The 20,085-nt window shown below is 39.7% G+C and overlaps 1 protein-coding gene across 1 annotated transcript; it reads right to left on the reverse strand.

Annotated features, from left to right (window-relative positions):
- Positions 1–5,158: 5,158 nt before the first annotated feature.
- Positions 5,159–20,024, reverse strand: ccdc170 (coiled-coil domain containing 170). Its single transcript, XM_066700547.1, has 13 exons — positions 19,824–20,024; positions 18,739–18,815; positions 18,470–18,497; positions 12,650–12,778; positions 12,230–12,486; positions 11,803–11,947; positions 11,364–11,549; positions 10,566–10,883; positions 9,974–10,174; positions 8,502–8,675; positions 7,559–7,801; positions 7,028–7,264; positions 5,159–6,747 (listed from the first exon to the last, which is right to left on the reverse strand). Exons 1-13 carry the CDS (start codon positions 19,926–19,928, stop codon positions 6,478–6,480), a joined length of 2,370 nt encoding a protein of 789 aa, XP_066556644.1. The 5' UTR covers positions 19,929–20,024; the 3' UTR covers positions 5,159–6,477.
- Positions 20,025–20,085: the final 61 nt, after the last annotated feature.

Here is a 20,085-nt window from a genome sequence, read left to right on the forward strand (position 1 = left end):
TTAAGAAAATTATGCAACTGTAACTTTATGTTGCAAAACCAATACTGTCTTGTGAAAAGGGAGAGGAGGCTTTTACAGTTGCACAACTCTTATTCTTTGGGCAGTAATGGCTACAGAAAGAAACTACAGTAATTTTTTGATATAAAATATATGGCTTGACGAATACATTCGGCAAGACTTTATCAAATAATGCAAGGAGGTCAAGGGAAGAGAAATTAAATGACCAGTTCTATTTGAATGAAGAATTATATGCTTTGCAAAAATAAAAAATAAAGCAGTACAAATTAGACATGCTTTGAACATATGTAGGTGTACACATAATATATCTTATGTTGGACATGTGTGTGCTTTCTGTTTAGCAAAAGTGGATATATGATAGTTTCAGTTTGCATTTATATATATAAAATTGTGTTTTTTCAACAATACCAAAGTCATTTGAAAATAACAGACCTGAAAAAACTGGTGTGTGTAGCACATCGGCTAACCTTATTTCAGTGAACAAATTGTGAAAATGGGCCTGAAAGATCAAATATTTGTAGTGTGATACAGCATACACATATAAATTGATCTTTCGGTAACACTCTTTAAATGTATCAAATGCAGTTGTAAATTGTAACCTTACCTTGCTGATTTTAGGTGAATTTGTTGATTGGTCTTACATGGTTACTTCTCCATGCTTGCACTCAACTTGCAGCTTCTTGCTGATTTAATCCACTGTGCCTCTGAAAGATATTAAATATATGAACTCCTTAAGTTGACAATACAGATAAAAACATAAATAAATAAACACCCATGAAACTGAACTAAATCGATACAAAACCCCAGAGCAGGTCATAGTAACACTGTCAATAAAACAGGAGGTCAGCAGAAGCTTTAGATGCCAACTTACACAATTGCTCTGGGTGAATATTCTTCTTTCCCCCTTCACAATGAAACATGCTAGTTGATTCACATCTTCTGTAATATAAGGCATTATCAGACTACCTGGAATACCTCCCCATTTTAATGCTTAGATATAAAGAAATTGAAGCATGTTTTCATAGGTTCAATTAAGACTTTTTAAATCTTAAAGCAAGTAATTTGTTTCACTATCATGTCTGATTGCTATCTTTGTTAAGTTTTCTAAATGTCCCGAAGCATCTGTTTAATCAATTTCCTTTTAAAATGTACAAGTTTCCTGATTACAGCTATGAAGTGACATAATTGCTTTTCTATGTGCTCAAGCCTATTTCAGGTAATCTCATGTTGCGACTGCTCTTCCAATAGCACGTCATGCTGAATGGGAAGTTGGGTAAAAAGATAAAAACACCCACTTACATGTAAGAAGAGATATAAAATCTAGATTATTAATTATTTATTTATTTATTTATTATTTTTTATTTATTATTTCTTTATGGGCGACTTACAAAATATAAGAGCATTACCAGTACCACACTGGGAATATCTCTGATACTTGAACCAGTTTGAGACAATTCATGTAATATGCTATCATGTGTGCTACTCTGTATGCAAATTGTTGAAGAACAAAGCAGCTGGAAAACAAACATGAAGACAGAGATATCCCCACATGCAGCCTGCAGAGCTTTTTTCTTCCTAAGACAATTTTTTTCTGCCACACAAAATCAGACCCTGCTGCTCAGATCTTGTTATCCTTACGTAAACATGTCCTCTAATTGAACATTTTATTACCCAACATTTGTCTGAACTCTTGTTTGTTTATGCAGACTTGCTGTTCAATCATTGACAGGTGAGTAGCCAAGTCTGAAAAATACCCAGATACGCTTATGTATTGTACTTGTATGCTAAATTTTAATATATCATACTTTGGTATTAATTAAGTTATTTGATATTTATACAATGAGTTTTATAAAAGAACATCGGAGGATACAGCATATGTTATACATTAGTTAGACAAATAGCCATAAGTGACATACTGTAATTGCCTGTAGCCAACAACTTTTGGAACAAGCTCACTGCAGGCCATACCTGCAACTTGTTGGCATCAGGGCTGTGGATCGACAGGGAGTGTAAAGTGGGACCTCCCTTACTTAGTGTTTTGTGTGTGGATGATTTGTCCCCATGTCTGTATCACTTATGAGCCATTTGTATCTCAGCCGATCTGCTGGAGAGATTTATATTAACATTATGGTGTGCTAGCGGGCATTTTACCACAGATGAATGAGAGTTTAAGAGAGTTTAATACAAGGATCATATACAGTGCCTTGCAAACATATTCAGACCCTTCCTATGGTGCCCTATGTAGTGAAATTACAGAATGTTGTATTCACATTCATTTATTTTACTTAATATTTTATTCAAAATTTGAATGTTCACACTTGAGACTTTTAAGGGTAAGATAAATTACAGTTGCAAACTCCATGCAGGCTCCATCCAGTTTTGTGAAATGTTCTGAATATTGTTGACTGTGTGTAGTTCGTTGTCATTGGCCTTACAGTACCCAGCTACTCAGTTTGGAGGGACAGCCTGATCTTGGCAGTGTCTGGGTGGTACAATGCATTTTCCATTTCTTGATGATAGAGTACACTGTGTTCACAGGGATATTCAGAGACTTCAATGTATTTGTACCCTTCTCCTGATCTGTGCTATTCAATTATTTTTTTCCTGACTTGTTTTGAAAGCTCCTTGGTCTTCATGGTTGAGTCTTTGCTTGAAATTCATTACCTGACCAAGGAACCTCACAGAGACAGGTATTTTTATTCTCAATTCATGATAACCCCTATTGTTTCACAGACAGAGGCCATTCAACTAATTGTGTGGCTTGTTAAATTAATTTTGTGCACCTGAATACTTTTGCAATTATGACTTTTCCATTTTTATGTCCTATTAATAATCTATTTACCTATTTTGGTTTTTGTTTTGATTGTGTGGAGTAGGTTGTGTATATAACATATGGATTCTTACTTCAAAGTATCATGACTGAACACTCTTAACACTTCTGCAAGGCACTGTAAATGTGGTCAAGGGCTTATTTTAAAGGCTGTTTCTCTCAAGCTGCAGGCTCTTGTGCAGGTCCTCAGCATCCACTGAGTTTTCTGGTATTCTTCTAGCCTTAACTAAAACAGGTATCTTGAACTCATCAGGCATTTTATTTTAAATAAAGTAGAGCTAGGTACACTGCTCTCATGTCATAGACCATCAAAGACAAGAGGCAGTATACCATAGCACTGGCGGGACTATATTTATGAAACAAGTTTTAATATTTTAAATGGTAGTACATTTCAATAACTCCTATCCAGGTCATAAAATATGAAGAATGCAGAAAGAAACTAGTAACAAATGTCAAAAGTTCTCTGGGACTATTTACCTCAGTTTTAACTTTTAGAGACACCTATTCCATGCATCCTGCTTTCATGTAAAAACCTTCACAAAATTCTAGACAAAACAAAGTTCACACTCTTTCAAATTAATGTTCTTACTGTCTTTTGCTACAGAATCATGCCTGAACATTATCAGGGCTTCCTCCAACAAAACCCAAGATGTAAAAAACAGCATGACAGATGTAGCATATATGTCTTGGGAAGCCTGTTCTTGTGCCTACTCTTTTTCTCATGCCACTGTTCAATACTCGTTGTTTATGTGATATAAAATATTCTGTGGGCTGAAAAAGCAGAAAGTGTCCTCTGAAGGGTAGCACTGCTGCGTACACCTTATGCAGAGACTGGGAGACCAAGGTTGTCGATATTGGTTGCTATAAGACAGAGATAACAGATAGGATTTTGTTTCACAGATTACAAATATGGCACTGCATGTACTTCTGCACAATGTATACAGTTTCATTTTTTATTATTTTCGTTACTTCACTTCTGAGACTCAAGGCCAAATGATCTTTTTTGTTGTTTATTAAGTCTGACGCCAGGGCAGATCCTTCATATAAACACAATTTATGTTTCATTTAATAGTTCATGGAATATCCTGGATAGTCCATATTAAAGACTGACAACTACATAACTGCCCACTTAGGCAGAGCACTAGATATGAATTCCTATTTGGTAAACTCTTCAGAAGCATTATCATCAATAACAAACACAAAGCTAATCTTAATCTCTACATATATATAAGGACTACCTGTATTATATCTTCCTTGGTTCAGTGTATTATCAGCATCTAATAAACTTGGCAAGTCTAAACTTGCCAATGGATGGGCCTGGAGGACAAGACCAGAGTGCTACCTCTGACCACATGCTAATGCATCTTTAAACAACCAATTCATATAAATGATATATATTACAATTCAATCCCAGTAAAGACCTGGAAGCAAAAAGCAAACATAAGCATCAAATATTGGTCAGATTGCCACACAAGATTCAATTTGTATAAAAACATCCCATTGACATTTATAGTGAAATCAAGTGGAGTTTCCTGATAATGTCTGTTAATTAAATACATTTATTTCCTAGCATATTAAAGAAGTAAGAAAGAGAAATTGGTGAATATCAAGAAATAGATTATATAGTAGTTGTTTGTAAAAAGAATTTGTCTCAACAAATGCAGACTCCCCACATCTAAGTTTTTCTGAAGCACAAGGTCTTCTTCTGACCTTGGAATTCTACAATAAGATAAAAGAATGTCTCTGGACCCTTCCCAATAAGGCGTCAGGAAATCAGGGAAGCAGGATGCACTATTTCAGCTCAATGGGAGGAGGAAGATACAGCCTTAGCCATTATTAAGTGTACATTCCCACTGCTTTCATCCAATATTCTGACAAACACATTTTGTGGTGACCTTGAGGAACTGGTAAAACTATGTAAAAGGGGTTGGAAATAGATTTTGTTTTTTAAATGCGTTACATTCTGGAACATAAAACTTTCTTAGAAACCAAACTGAAACACATCAATACGTAGGCTTACAATATGTAATCTTAACTTGATTACTACATCAACAGAAAATCACTTGAAAATGAAAGCACTGTGGTGAATTCACATCATATATCGGCTATAATAATGGGATCCATATCACTGTGTGAATAACATGAAATTGGCAGCTAATATCTTACTCAGTTGTCTTACTCAAAACACATTTTTAACTGTGGAGGGTGTCTGCCCAGAGGCTTAATTGACTGATTAGCCAGGCATGAAAATGCATCTTGATCTGTCGCTTCATTGGCCACTCAAGCAGTTGGTCTCAGGGAGCAGCACCACACCTTATAAAAGAATGTTTAATCTTTTTGAGTCAATATCAGTGAGTGAAAAACACAGGGAGTACACAGAGACAACCATGAGACCTGAATGTTTATGTTTCTGGCTCATGTGCCATTGGTTTGTTTTGGAGATTGAATAAAAGTCTTTGATTTCCATGAAAATCCTGTTTTGTCTTCTGCCTCCTGGGTGCCAGCTCACCACACACAAGCACAGACTGTTGGTTAATTTGGGTAAACTATCTTGTTATTCAAGATCAATTCCATGACAAATCAAAAACACAGACAAACCAATACAGAATGACACCATTTGGAAAATAAAACATTGCTGGTTAGATTAAACATTGTGTAAGAACTGATCAACAGGAAAATGTAAAAACTATAATTTGGTTAAACTACAAATGTGTTTTGCTTGTCTTTATATGAATAATACATGTTTTATCTTATACTGGAAATCATAGGTTCCCTTAAAGACTGCTGCTGAGAATCTCTAGACTATCAACTGGTTTCGCAGACCTTGATTAGCACTATTAGGACTACTCTATCTAAAATAACTTGGGGTAGTCCAAGACGAGTGCTAATCTGAGTCTGGGAAACCATCCCTATGTCTAGAATGAAAGGATTCATCTGATTTAAAAGACAAAGCTTTTCCAGTTATACTTCTTAAAATATGTTTTGCCCATATACATATTATAGAATTAAAGGGGCCATTGACTGTGGCTTAGAGAGTAATACAATCATGAGGGAGAATGTGTAAATAATCTTTTGTTAAGTTCAATAAAAGACAGTTTGTATTACTCCTGTATAATCTAATCATTCTGAAGTGATTACTTTTAAAAGCACACCTTAAGTCCAATATAATGAAGACACATTTTCTGATAACACCCCTTCATTTTTCCCCCAAAAGAATGCACAATCAGTTTAACAGAGTATCAAGCCAAGGATTTAAAGTGACCTATGCTCTAAAGTGAGAGATGTATTTCCGTATTTCAACAGGATGCAAGTGGTTAGCCAGAAATTCTTGTACAAATACTATGTGAAAATTGTGGCTCAAATTACATTAAAAGATCTTGGGAGGTGGGATTTGAATGTAGAAAGGGAGTTTTAGGTTCTACGTTTGGATTATAAATAACTCTTTCCCACTTTGTACTAAGAAGACTATTTCCCTGCATGTTTACACATAGGCTGGGTCTCAATTTGATTTAATTATCAATAATAATAAAAACATACTGCACTGCACTCCAATACCAACAGCAAACACTGAAATATATAAATGGATAGATGATCTGCGATGGAAAGAGAGAATGAGTGCCCATTGGTCTTCAAGAGTGGAGACTGCTGTCTACTCCTTCTGCAGCAGATGCTGGTAAGACTCTGGGCACGGAGGACAGAGTGCGCCTGGCATGGTTGTACCCAGCTGTGAAGTCCTGGTGGAATTTCTCCTGGGAGAGGTGGCAAAGTTGGGGCAAGGCGTGGGCATGGTGTCCGTGGATCAGTCCCTCCAGCTGCTTGATGATCTCATAGTCGGGCAATGCCAGGGTGCTGACGTTCAAGCCCAGCATTCTGGACACCACTTCTCGGAAGTCCACCAGCTGGAAACAATTGAGCAGAGTCAGTGAGGATATTTGTAATCTGTGATAAACATACACTTTAGTTCTTTGAATTCTTAAATCGATGTCACAGAATTCCCATATGATGTTTTGATTGTTTTGTGATTTGTGAGGGGAGGTGGTGGGATGCAAAATGATGAACGTTGGGGGTGTGTCTATTCATCTATTCATATGCAGCATTTTGTTAAACTGCCATCAGTGATATGATTTAAGAGCTGCAACATCCTTTTCTCGGATCACAATTATGGTCTCAGCGTTTTACCTGTCTCTCTCTCTTGGAAAGCTCCCCCACAGTGTGTTTCAGGGTCTTCACCTCACTGGTCAGGCTCTCTAGAAGACTCTGGGCTCTCTCTTTCTCTTCTTTGGCTTCATGTTCAGTGAAGCCTAACTCAGACTTAAGGGAGGTCATCTTCTTCTCTGCCTTCAGCTTCATCTTCTCCAGCTTGTCCACACTCATTTTCAGCTCGTCAATGCTTTTATTTTGTTCCATGACCTTAACCTGCCAAAATCAAGAAACCAAACACAGAAACCTACTGAGATTATAGACACACACTCCAAAGATGATGGTTTCAAGTTAATAGGTATATACACTTGTGTAGCAAGTTAGTCAAATGAATTACTAGTTTTATACTCCTTTGTGGTTAAAATATACTTATTTGTGTCTATCGATACTATGTCAACACAGGTTTAAAAATAAATAAATAAAACAAAAATCACACCTTAAACATGCAAAAAAACATGCAGCCTGTCACTCATGCAGATTAGGTGGACCCAGACAGTCCTGCTTTCCTACCTTGAGCTCATTGGTGTTGGAGAGCTGTGCTTTGAGCTCAGTGTTGCAGTGGTGTGTGGAGTCCAGCTCCTTCTGCAGCCTCTCCACCTTCTTCTGCATCTTCCGGACTGTGAGGTTGGCCTCGTCTCGCTCCACTCCCAGCGCTGTGCGGCTCCTCTTCTCCTCCTCCAGCTGCGCCATCTTCTTCCTCAGCAGCTCCATATGCAGCTCCTTGCTCTCTAGGCGCTCCTTTTGTGCCTTCAGCTTTGAGGGGTGGGGGGCCGGAGCCACAAAAGCACTCAATCACAGTTCTAAAGATTGTCACTAACACATTGTAACAGGAAGGCTGCCTTCACTGAGGATCCCAAGCCAGGGGTAAGCCATGGCAGTCAAAATACAGATTTGTGCAGGTCTGTGGAAGTACTGTTCATGTTCTCTTAGGCTAAGACCACATCCAAACTTGGATCTGCCCATTAATTTGCAAAGTCCAAACTTGTACACTTACATTGTTTTATTTATACGTAATAGAAAGTGACTTCTGACTCTAAATTAAATTGCAGTGGGGTACAAGTTCTGATTTGGTCCAGGCCATTAGTTAAACTGTTTCTCAGGGCCTCAGCTTTTTATTCTATGTTAATATTTTTATAATGCAGATTATATTTTCTTTTCAATATTCTTTCACCAGTGGCAGCAGCTCACACTGAATGGGGAAATTTGGGCGAGGCTGTGCTGAAGGCTGGGGGACAGTGTTGGAGGAACTGTATGAATAATAGACAGGTCTATTACGTAGCTTCATAGCTAAGACTCTGAAAACATAAATCACCGTTCCTCCAGTGATCCTGAACCCTATCAATCACAGTCCCTGCTCAGGCCCATTTCCTTCACACACTCACCCCTATGTTAGGTCTAATGAGTTCTTGGAAATATGAGGCAGATAAACACTGAGTCATTGGAGTTCCTGTACCTTTCTCTGCATGTTGTGAACCAAAGTCTTGTTTTCCACCACAGCTGTTCCTTCAAGCTTAACCAACTGCTCTGCCCGTGACAGAATAGCTTCCAGTCTCATGTCGAAGCCCAGGTCTGTAACAACACTGTCCAGCTTCATCTTCTCAGAGAGCTCTTCCAGAAAGCACAGGTACTGTGAAGTACAATGAACAAAGCAAGTAATGAGTAAATCTCCTTTGACTACTGAGCATTTGGTGTTATTTTCCTGCTTTGTTTTTTTTCAGATTATATATTTTAAGATGGTTTTCATTTTCAATAAAACTGAAACATAAATCACATAGAAGTCAGTCAAAATATATATCCCTAGTTATGTATGTGCTAAAGAGGAATGTCAGTGGCCTAGAGGTGCAGACCAAAATGTAGTGTTAATAAACAAAATAAAGAAGGATTAAAGGAAGCCCCAGACCTAACTGAGAGATATAATGACTAGAATGGAATAATGCAGCTGCAAACACCATCTAGTGGTAAAAAAAAATACATCCTTCAAATAAGGCAACAAATAAAGTGTAAATGAATTGAACTCAGAAGAGATCGGTTCAGTGCGGAGCAGGACAACTGCCAGGTAATGTTGCACAGTCAAGATAATAGGAATCTTGAAAAACCACTGTTGACCTCAGCAATCTCTTTGATTAAACAGACCACACAATGCTAGGAAACCTGAGGTATAATTATGTAAAGATCCTCAATACAGTATGAATCAAGGTAAACCCTAAAAACTCTCTTTTCTTAAAAAAAACAAATTGCCTATCTTCTTATAGAACGTGTTTAAAAACTAAAAAATAGATGTCAGAAAACAGAAACAGCAAACCAAAGACAGAAGTTGTTTTTCTCTGTTTCATGCAGGGTTGTCCAGGCTTGTTTCTGTTGGCTTCAAATATCTACATGTGAAATCCAGCCCAGGTCATTGCTCGAAAAAGCAAACAACTCACACTGAATGATAAGGCTCTGAGGCAGATCTTTTGTAGAGAGAAAATTATAACTGAGCAATATTGTTGTAGGTGACAATAATAGCTGCGAAGCGTTAGTTAGTTAGTATTCAGTTAAATTCGTCCAAAAAACTCACCCATCAAAGGCTTATTTTAAGGTCTTCTCCAAAATATTCTATCATGTTAAAAGTATTGCTCTACTGACATCCAGGTTGAAGTGTCTTCATGCTTTCATTTCCACCTGAATACTTACCTACCTAATAAAACTTATTGTCTTAATATATGCAGTTAATCTACTCTTCTTAGTTCTGAGTGTGTTAGTGATTTAAAGAGCTGGAAAACCACCTGGACTGTGTGAACAGGATTGGGGACCCATGATGGAGACCTTGTCCCATTTAGGTAATGCTGTTCAGGATAATGTAAGTGCTGTAGACACTTTCCTTTTCACTTTATTTAGAAATATTTATTTAGGTTGTGACAGCTCCCTTGTGCGTTCTTTGCTTACTTTCTGTTGGTCTTGGCTGAGTCCATCCTGGTGAACTGCCCCAGACACCAGCTCCCCCTCCAGGCCCCTCAGACGGTGGCCCAGCTCCCCCAGGTGCTGCTCCGCCTGCCTGGCCCTCTGCAGTGCGGCCTCGTGGAGCTCTGTCTGCCTGGCCAACTGCTCCGTCACACGCGACAGCTTCACTTCCATCTCCAGCAGCGCCTGGCACACACACGCCCGTCACATTCCTCTCACACACACCATGTGGCTGAATACATACGTCCAAAATCTCACTCTCCTCTCCGTTGCTTACTGGCCCTTGCAGGGAAGCGCCCTGAGAGAACTTCCATGAGGCACAGAAAGATCAAGGAGAGGAATTTACTGCTTGGAATAAAAGCAGTTGTCAAACTTTGAAACATCCCCTCCAAAAAATATATAATATTGCTTAAATTCTCATATTCAAAGGATTAATTAACTTGTATGCATTTTTTATTTGTTTAAGCTTCTTATGCGTGTGTGTGTGTGTGTGTGTGTGTGTGTGTGTGTGTTGCAATTAAATTATTGATGATGTCTGCCCTCCAGTGGACCCAAGCAGCCTGCCTAGAAGTCTGACCTCTTTCTTGTTCTCCTCACTGCTGCATATCTCCCGGATCCTCTCCCGGATGGCCTCCTCAGTGGGGTGCACCGTCCCGCTGCGTCCACTCAGCAGGGCAGCCAGCTCTTCCCTGAAGGACTGCAGCTGCTCCTGGGCACACCTGGCCTCCCCCAGGCTGCTGCGCAGGTTGCCATCGAGATCATGAAAGCGCTTCTCCAAACTGCCCACCTCCTGTTTCGATGCCGTCCAGGCACGCTGGCTGGCCTCCAGCCTCTCCTGCAGTGCTCGATTTTCACTCTCCAGACTCCTCCTGGTCAGGACAGCATTGTCTAATTCCTGGGAGAGACGCACAGAAGGTAGTTTTTCAGTTTTTTTCTTGAGGGGGTGAATTGTAATGGATTCACTAGATGAAGTTAACACTTTGCTCAGACAGACTAATAATTTACAGAGAACCTTTCAATTTCAGACAGTTTAGCTCATGATTATATGGACAGACAAAACATTCTGGCCATCTCCCTTTAATATTGGCATTAGAAACCATCTCAGGTTCAGTCCTACTGCTGCTGTACCCTTGAGCAAGGTACTGTACCCAGATTGCTCCAGTAAAATCTCAGCTGTATAAATGGATAATTGTTGAACTGGATAAGGCCGTGTGCTAGGACATATATCATAATTTATAAGAAAGAGCGGATATGGGTGGGTATTACTTATACACTGTTCTTTTCTCAGATTAAGTATCGAAGTGCATGAATATTGTTTTTTATTAAACCCCTGAATGTCAAAAGGAATACTGTATCTATGAGAGGAATAGCTTACCTGTTTAAGTGCCTCCAGCTGGTTTCTGCAGGAGGCAGCGGCCCTCTGCTCCCGGCTCACCTCTGACACCAGCCTCATCACCGTCTCTCTGCTGGCCTTGGACTCCACCTCGTGGGCCCCCATGATCTCCTCCAGGCTCATGATCTTACACCTCTGTCTCTCATTTTCCTTATACAGCTCATCAACCTGAAAGCACATGTCGAGCAAAATATAGCTTTGGTTTGTACATTTCTAACATAGATAAACCAACAAAGAGGAAAAAACAGACTATTTTTATTCTAGGCACTTGTGCACACTGGCAAATTTGGTTTATACATAAAGTATGCCTTACCAGGTGAAACTGAAATCTATTATCAATACAAACTCCATTTCTTTGTACGCCACATACTTATATAATTAATGCTAATTTAAGCATCTGTACAGTGAGCTGCATTTTTACCCGGGAGACGAAGTACTCCTGTGGGTCCTCCTTCCCTGCAGAGTCGATGTTCATTCTGCCAGCCAACCGGGATATAAATTCCTGGTTTTTCCTCTCACTGCAGGAAGCTTGCTGCTTTGTGTTATCACATTCACTTATGTACACTCTGATGGAAGAAGAAATAGAAGAACAATTCATTTTTTTGTTGCAATACAATTTTAGATAATGGCCAGTTTTGCTGTAGATCAAGTTGCAAAATTAATTATTTATAAAATACAGTTCCTTAGAAACTATTAGCCTGAAACTATTATTCCGATGTATCTGGCTCTGCCTTTGAGTCTGGTGTATTTTTTTCTGCACAGTAACAGACCCAGGCAATATTACACTAAGGAGGTGCCTGTATACTTTGGGTAATGCATCATTTCTTAACCAGCACATTAAGTCTTACTGTAGTTTGTCTTGCAGCTCCTGGACTCTGTCTTTCAGCTCAGTGTTCTCCTTGGTCAGTGCCTGTGAAGTTATTTCCAGCCGGGTCTTGGAGGAAGCCACTGCCCCTGACTCCTGCTCGGTGTCACGGAGCCGCTCCCTCAGAGAGCTGATCAGAGAGACCTGGCGGGCGTTGTTCTCCTTGTAGTTCTCCACATCCCCCTTCAGTTCCTGGAGAGCCGCTTCTCTGGAAGCCAGTCTAGATCGGACATCTAGAATCTATCAAGCAGACATATGTCATGTAGTTGTTTTTTTCTCCATTAATATACATACCAGCTGATAACTTCATATTCAAAACAAAACAAACACACACAGGCATCCTAGCCACCAATGTTTTAGTACGTCACCATTTCCATGAGACAGAGGATGGTGAGAGAGTTACCTCCGACTGAACGCACTCATGTTTGACCTGCAGAGCAGCCAATTCACTCCGCGCCGCCTCAGCCGCCAGGCGGTGGTGATTGAGGTGTTCCCGAGTGATGGGCATGTCCAGAAGAGGGCCAGAGGAACCCTGTACATGGATAAACCACATTACTAATAAGCAGTTTTTGTTGTTTTGGTAACACGTTTATACATTCCCAAACTGAATTATCAGTGGTGCAACATTCATTGTTGTTCAAGAGTTCACGAAGAGACACCTGGCTGACACTTTCTTTGACCGGTTGCAAATAATTATTATATCTATCCAGTAGGAGGAGCCATTCAGCCAATTTTTAACTTAGCCCTATTTACTACATTCATTAAAACCAAAGACGAAATAAATACTTGTTATTTTCTAAAAGAAATTACAAAAGTTTAAAGGTGCAAATCCTACTCTGGACAGACTTGGAAGATATACTATACTATACTATAAATATAATATTGTGGAATTAGTAGGAGTTTATTTGGTGTTGAAAATTATGTCTCTAGAAGACGTTCACGTTAAATGAGGAGTTTCAGGTTTAAAACAGAGACTTATTCAATGGACCAGCTGAGGTGGTTTTTATGCATACTTACACACACACACACACACAAAATCGACAACTAATCATGATGGGAAAACACTCTGAACTTGAACCTCAAACCTCATATTTAATGAATATTTATATATACAGAAATGTGCAGAAGTTTTAGGCAGGTGTGAAAAAATGCTGTAAAGGAAGAATGCTTTCAAAAATAGACATGTTAATAGATTATATTTGTCAATTAACTAAATGCAAAGTGAGTGAACAGAAGAATCTACATCAAATCAATATTTGCTGTGACAACCCTTTGCCTTCAAAACAGCATCAGCTCTTCTAGGTACACTTGCACAAAGTCAGGGATTTTAAGGCATATATTCAGGTGTATGATTAAACAATTATAACAAACAGGTGCTAATGATCATCAAATCAATATGTAGGTGTTACGGAGGACTAGGCACAGCACGGGAGAACCCAGGTGCGGAGAGGCAGAGAAGTGTCGAAACAGGCGAGGGTCAAGAGCCGGCAAACAGGATCCGAGGGAATAGGCAGAAGAGTCGTCAATAGGGCAGGCAGGAGGTCGGGCGATGGTACAAACAAGACAGTAGAGGGAATCCAAGAGGTGGTAGTCAAAGGTCGAAGGTCGAAGGTCGAAGGTCGAAAACAAGGCACAGATAAATACTGGGAGTAATACTTAGAATTGTCAACACAAGGAAGAGCAAGACTTAGCATTGCCTGTAGGGAAACAGGGGTTTAAATAGGGAGCTGAGTGAAGCATGGAACAGGGATGTGAGGTGCAGAGCCAATGAGGGTAGAGACTGAACACTGCATGTGCACATGGTGGTGTGGAATGTTAACAATGGTAGCAGGTGCTCTGGACTGATGAGTCAAAATTTGAAATATTTGGCTGTAGCAGAAGGCAGTTTGTTCTCTGAAGGGCTGGAGAGCGGTACACGAATGAGTGTCTGCAGGCAACAGTGAAGCATGGTGGAGGTTCCTTGCAAGTTTGGGGCAAGTGGAGTTGGGGATTTGGTCAGAATTAATGGTCTCCTCAATGCTGAGAAGTACAGGCAGATACTTATCCATCATGCAATACCATCAGGGAGGCATCTGATTGCCCCCAAATTTAGTCTGCAGCATTACAACGACCCCAAACATACAGCAAAAGTCATTAAGAACTATCTTCAGCATAAAGAAGAACAAGGAGTTGTAGCGTTAAGGGAGGTGTATTTTGATAGAGCATCCTAGCTCTGAGCTGAAGCTCTGATCTGAAGAAGACCTCTCCCCCAAAGTTATCAGATTTCCTGAGTTCATCAGCACATGAACTGTTCTATATCAGAGTGGCAGTCTTGGGAGGATGGCACCGAGAATGGGCCAAATGGCTTGGAATCCCTGCTGTGAAAATGTCTGGGGAATATGGCGTGGAGGTCATAAAACTCTTTTAAGTGGATGAGAGCCGAAATGCCGAAACAGAGCTACGAACCCAGGCCAACCGGCATTTCCAAAAAATGGCATGGATTGACATCAGTCATAAATCGAGCCTCACAAATCCAATCTCACAAACTCAAGAACCAATCGTCTATTGATCTAACGGGCATAAAAGCTAGCGCACGGCATCTCTCTCTCTCTCTCTCTCTCTCTCTCTCTCTCTGGCAGAAGGAGATTGAGCCGTACGAAGAATTCTTTTAAAGGACTTTATTAAGTAGTGGAATGTTAATGGAATGAGTGAAGCTGATGAAATGGGAAGGACAGGCTAGAACTCGGGAGAAGACAGTAGCGAACAGTAGGATGGTGAGGAGTGAGGATGACACAGTAGGTTGAAACACAATCATTAACTGAAACAGAAACAGCTGCGTAGGAGGAATAAAACTGGGTGAGGAACAGCCAAACTCAGCTAACAAGGTGAAGTTGCTGAAGACAGTTTACTGTCAAAAGTCATACACCATGGCAAGACTGAGCACAGCAACAAGACACAAGGTAGTTATACTGCATCAGCAAGGTCTCTCCCAGGCAGACATTTCAAGGCAGACAGGGGTTTCCAGATGTGCTGTCCAAGCTCTTTTGAAGAAGCACAAAGAAACGGGCAACACTGAGGACCGGAGACGCAGTGGTCGGCCGAGGAAACTTACTGCAGCAGATGAAAGACACATCATGCTTACTTCCCTTCGCAATCGGAAGATGTCCAGCAGTGCCATCAGCACAGAATTGGCAGAAAACAGTGGGACCCTGGTACACCCATCTACTGTCCGGAGAAGTCTGGTCAGAAGTGGCCTTCGACGTGGAAACAAGGTCAAGCGACTCAACTATGCATGAAAATACAGTAACTGGGGTGCAGAACAATGGTAGCAGGTGCTCTGGACTGATGAGTCAAAATTTGAAATATTTGGCTGTAGCAGAAGGCAGTTTGTTCTCTGAAGGGCTGGAGAGCGGTACACGAATGAGTGTCTGCAGGCAACAGTGAAGTATGGTGGAGGTTCCTTGCAAGTTTGGGGCAAGTGGAGTTGGGGATTTGGTCAGAATTAATGGTCTCCTCAATGCTGAGAAGTACAGGCAGATACTTATCCATCATGCAATACCATCAGGGAGGCATCTGATTGCCCCCAAATTTAGTCTGCAGCATTACAACGACCCCAAACATACAGCAAAAGTCATTAAGAACTATCTTCAGCATAAAGAAGAACAAGGAGTTGTAGCGTTAAGGGAGGTGTATTTTGATAGAGCATCCTAGCTCTGAGCTGAAGCTCTGATCTGAAGAAGACCTCTCCCCCAAAGTTATCAGATTTCCTGAGTTCATCAGCACATGAACTGTTCTATATCAAAGTGGCAGTCTTGGGAGGATGGCACCGAGAATGGGCCAAATGGCTTGGAATCCCTGCTGTGAAAATGTCTGGGGAATATGGCGTGGAGGTCATAAAACTCTTTTAAGTGGATGAGAGCCAAAATGCCGAAACAGAGCTACGAACCCAGGCCAACCGGCATTTCCAAAAAATGGCATGGATTGACATCAGTCATAAATCGAGCCTCACAAATCCAATCTCACAAACTCAAGAACCAATCGTCTATTGATCTAACGGGCATAAAAGCTAGCGCACGGCATCTCTCTCTCTCTCTCTCTCTCTCTCTCTCTCTCTCTCTCTCTCTCTGGCAGAAGGAGATTGAGCGGTACGAAGAATTATTTTAAAGGACTTTATTAAGTAAAGTACTTTAGAAATTGAGCATGCCCGCCTGTACCCACCTGATCAATGGAGTGTGTACAGCTGGACAATTGACTAAGTCGACTGTAATACAGAAGTGTTCAGTCATTTAAATAGCTATTGAGTCTTAAGAAACTTGACCCTTGGAAACAAACAGGGCCCTGCTTTCCTCAAAGACTTTGTCTTCAAGTAACTACGGTGGAAAATCCTGCTTGCAAAGAAGATTTTGTGCACAACCTTGGAGCCTTCAAACCAGTGGAAAATCTGTTTGGAAAAGACTCTACTTTCGCAAAACCCCAACTTCCAGGTGCATTGTCTGAAGTGGAAGTTATTGGAGACAGCTAAACCGGACTGCCTTTGTTCCCAACCACACGGACCTCCTGCCGTGTGTTTTTATTTGAGCCCGAAGACAGAGAGGCCTCTCTGCGACGAAGTTCAGATAAGTTTAACAGTGTGGAGTTTATTATTCATGACATTTAAGAAATCAATTAGAAATGTTATTCTGTGAGTCATAAACTTTAGAATGTGTAATATCATTTAGTATTTTCTTAAATATAAATGAGTGCTGCATTAAACTGTTTTATTTGACAATTTTAGAAATAAAATCTTCTCACTCCTGTTTAACTGTTTAGTCTGAAATTGACACAAGTTAATAGACACTAGATTATAGGTGGCCCTGCCTATCCTTAATCATTGAACAGTAATCAATTAGGGAGAATTGTAGTAACATGAAATTATAGGATCTTTCTCGGCACCCAAAAGTAAATAACATATATAACAAGAAGTTATTTGACTTAAATACTAACCTGCATTAGTTATTTAATGTCTGACTAACAATACTAATGAGAGACTCGCCTTTGTCTTACTAACCGGTATTGTAGTCAATGTGTTTGTAATTTTGTGTAACGTTTTGTGTGTTTGGTGTTGTGTTGGTCTTTGATTTGGTCACGGAAGTGATTTGTCTTTGATTTGCTGATCTTGAGTGAATTTTAATTAGTTTTTCCCTTTTTGTATAACTAGTGTGGTGCTACATTTTATCTTTGTTTTTAATAAATTTGAGAATTTATATCTTTAGAATTGGTGTCTGCGTCCAATTATTGCAGAAATTGAGTTCTACAAGATTCTAGGATTCTTGAAAAGGTGATACTTAAATTCACTTCTTTAACTGAAATTTATAAGTGTACCTTACGCTACAGAGTCCTGGAAGTGATGGTATGGCCCCCACAGAGCCCTGATCTCAACATCATCGAGTCTGTGTGGGATTACATGAAGAGAGAGAAGCAACTGAGGCTGCCTAAATCCACAGAAGAACTGTGGTCAGTTCTCCAAGATGTCTGGGCCAACCTACCTGCCGAGATCCTTCAAAAACTGTGTACAAGTGTACCTAGAAAATTGATGCTGTTTTGAAGGCAAAGGGTGGTCACAGCAAATATGGATTTGATGTAGATTTTTCTTCTGTTCACTCACTTTGCATTTAGTTAATTGATTAAATATAATCTATTAACATGTCTATTTTTGAAAGCATTCTTACTTTACAGCATTTTTTCAAACCTGCCTAAAACTTTTGCACAGTACTGTATATATGTTCTATAAAATAAATTAATTAACAGTTGTTGTATTTTGTAACAATGGTACATTTAAACACTCTGTGAATCTATCTCATGCAAACCAAACTATTTCATTGTTTTTTCTGGGGTAGAATATAGAAACCCTCCTCTGGAATGGACTCTAGGCAACTTGTGCTGTTGTCCGTACAAACAAGATTAGTAAATCCTTGTGCATACAGTCTGTTATCAAAGCAAATATTGTTCAATGTCTTTGAATACATTTTCTTTTGCTTCCAGTGCTTCCAACGAGTATAAAGTTGACAACAGAATTTAAAATAAATATGGTTTATTTACAACAAAATAATACAAATAAAATAATGAAGATTATACATTTTAAAACCTTATCATATTTTATCAAGAATGGTTTCAAGCTCATGATTAAAAGTTTTGTTTTGTTTAGTTTTTGTTTCAAGATTGATGAACCTAATATACAGCAGACAGTTTTCCTAAACAGACTTACCTTCTGGAGGTCAGGTCTACTTCCATTTCTGTAAACAAAACAGTATTAAAACTTGTTAGCATTGTAGGCTTTTCCTTAGCAAACTGATGGCACTCACTAGTTTTCAATATTATCTGACACAATTGAAAGATTTATGAATGACCCTGAATTTGTATCAACACAATTTACTGTTGTTATTGTAAAATTATCATATTTGTCCTTGCAGCAAATATAGACAATACAGGACAGGTATTGTGTTGTTATTACAATATACCTACACTCCGGCCTACCTTTCCGAAGTCAGAGCCAAGATGAGATCTTCTTTTTCCTCCAGCTGCTTCTTTAAAATATAGTTTTGATCCTGAAGCTGTAAACAGATGATACATATTGACTTTTTCCCCAATAAACAAACACCAAATACCCTGTCAGTAATACACATCTAATACACATCCAAGGCTGACAATGTGACCAATGGCAGACACAGCAGTAGGCAATGGACAGGCATTGGCAACCAACTCTGTTCAAAACGTTCAGAATGAATTTAATGATTGGATTGTTAAATGGTGATATTCTTTCAAGATTAAAAAACAGTAATTTAAAGAGTAGCATACATCCTTAATTTAAAAAGGCAAGGGTCCCAAAATAAAGAAAAGAAAAAGGAAGGAAGGAAGGAAGGAAGGAAGGAAGGAAGGAAGGAAGGAAGGAAGGAAGGAAGGAAGGAAGGAAGGAAGGAAGGAAGGAAGGAAGGAAGGAAGGAAGGAAGGAAGGAAGGAAGGAAGGAAGGAAGGAAGGAAGGAAGGAAGGAAGGAAGGAAGGAAATTGCTTACAATATTTAATCAAGCACTCATTAGCCCACCCAGCTGTTCAGGTCATTGTTGATATGAATTATTTTCTCATTATTAAATGTATTTGCCTTCAATGTCTGTACATAATTGTGAATTGGTTGATCTTAATGGGAAAAATACCAACAGAAGAAATACAGGTTGGTGTAACTGGAATACAAGACACAAAGACAGATATGACTGAAGAAGTGTCTAAGTTAGTGCCTTTACTAGGGTTGGAAGTTTTCACAGTAAGGAGCAGCAATACAGTGTGTGCCTTTCTTTACACCGAATAACATGTTCACTCCTTAAAGCAGATATTTAAAAAATGCAGAAAACGGTGCGAGTACAGTGTTGTCAGAGGCATCTCCAAGACATCAGTTCAAAAGAGTGAAAAGCAAGATCACATTAAGTTGCCATAATTATCGGCAATCGATACAGTGTCACTGCCTACTTCATAAGAGATCAGCTTTAATAATAATACATTATGTTTCAGAATATTTTAAAAATAGAATAGTTTAAAAAAACGCCAGCAAAGGGGAGTTCAAACTCACCTCACTGAGCAGTCTGTTTGAAGTGGGGGGAAACGAGCGGAAAGCGTCATTTCTACTGACATCAATCAGCCTTGAAGCCGAGTCTGGCCGGTGGCTTCTGCTCATCGTTGTTTAATTGCAATTATAAGGATTTTAAGTTCGTGAAGGCTTGATGTTTGGGTGCCTGGATCAGTGCGCAGGACTGAGCCATAGCCGCCCCTGTGTTGGCCAGGTGTCTAAGCAACACGCAAACACAGCTGCTGAGGAGGCGCGGCGGCGCCGG

This window comes from Amia ocellicauda, chromosome 1, assembly GCF_036373705.1.
Source record: "Amia ocellicauda isolate fAmiCal2 chromosome 1, fAmiCal2.hap1, whole genome shotgun sequence".
In the NCBI taxonomy this organism is placed as follows: Eukaryota; Metazoa; Chordata; class Actinopteri; order Amiiformes; family Amiidae; genus Amia; species Amia ocellicauda.

What these genes read in the sequence shown, in the direction of transcription:
- ccdc170 (XM_066700547.1), bottom strand. Translation starts at nt 19,928, where the DNA reads ATGAGCAGAAGCCACCGGCCAGACTCGGCTTCAAGGCTGATTGATGTC. An exon ending in ATGAGTGCGTTCAGTCGGAG is followed by an intron (nt 12,487 to 12,649) that starts GTAACTCTCTCA and finishes TCTGCTTGATAG; the next exon opens with ATTCTAGATGTCCGATCTAG. An exon ending in TTCACAACATGCAGAGAAAG is followed by an intron (nt 7,802 to 8,501) that starts GTACAGGAACTC and finishes CACCCCTCAAAG; the next exon opens with CTGAAGGCACAAAAGGAGCG.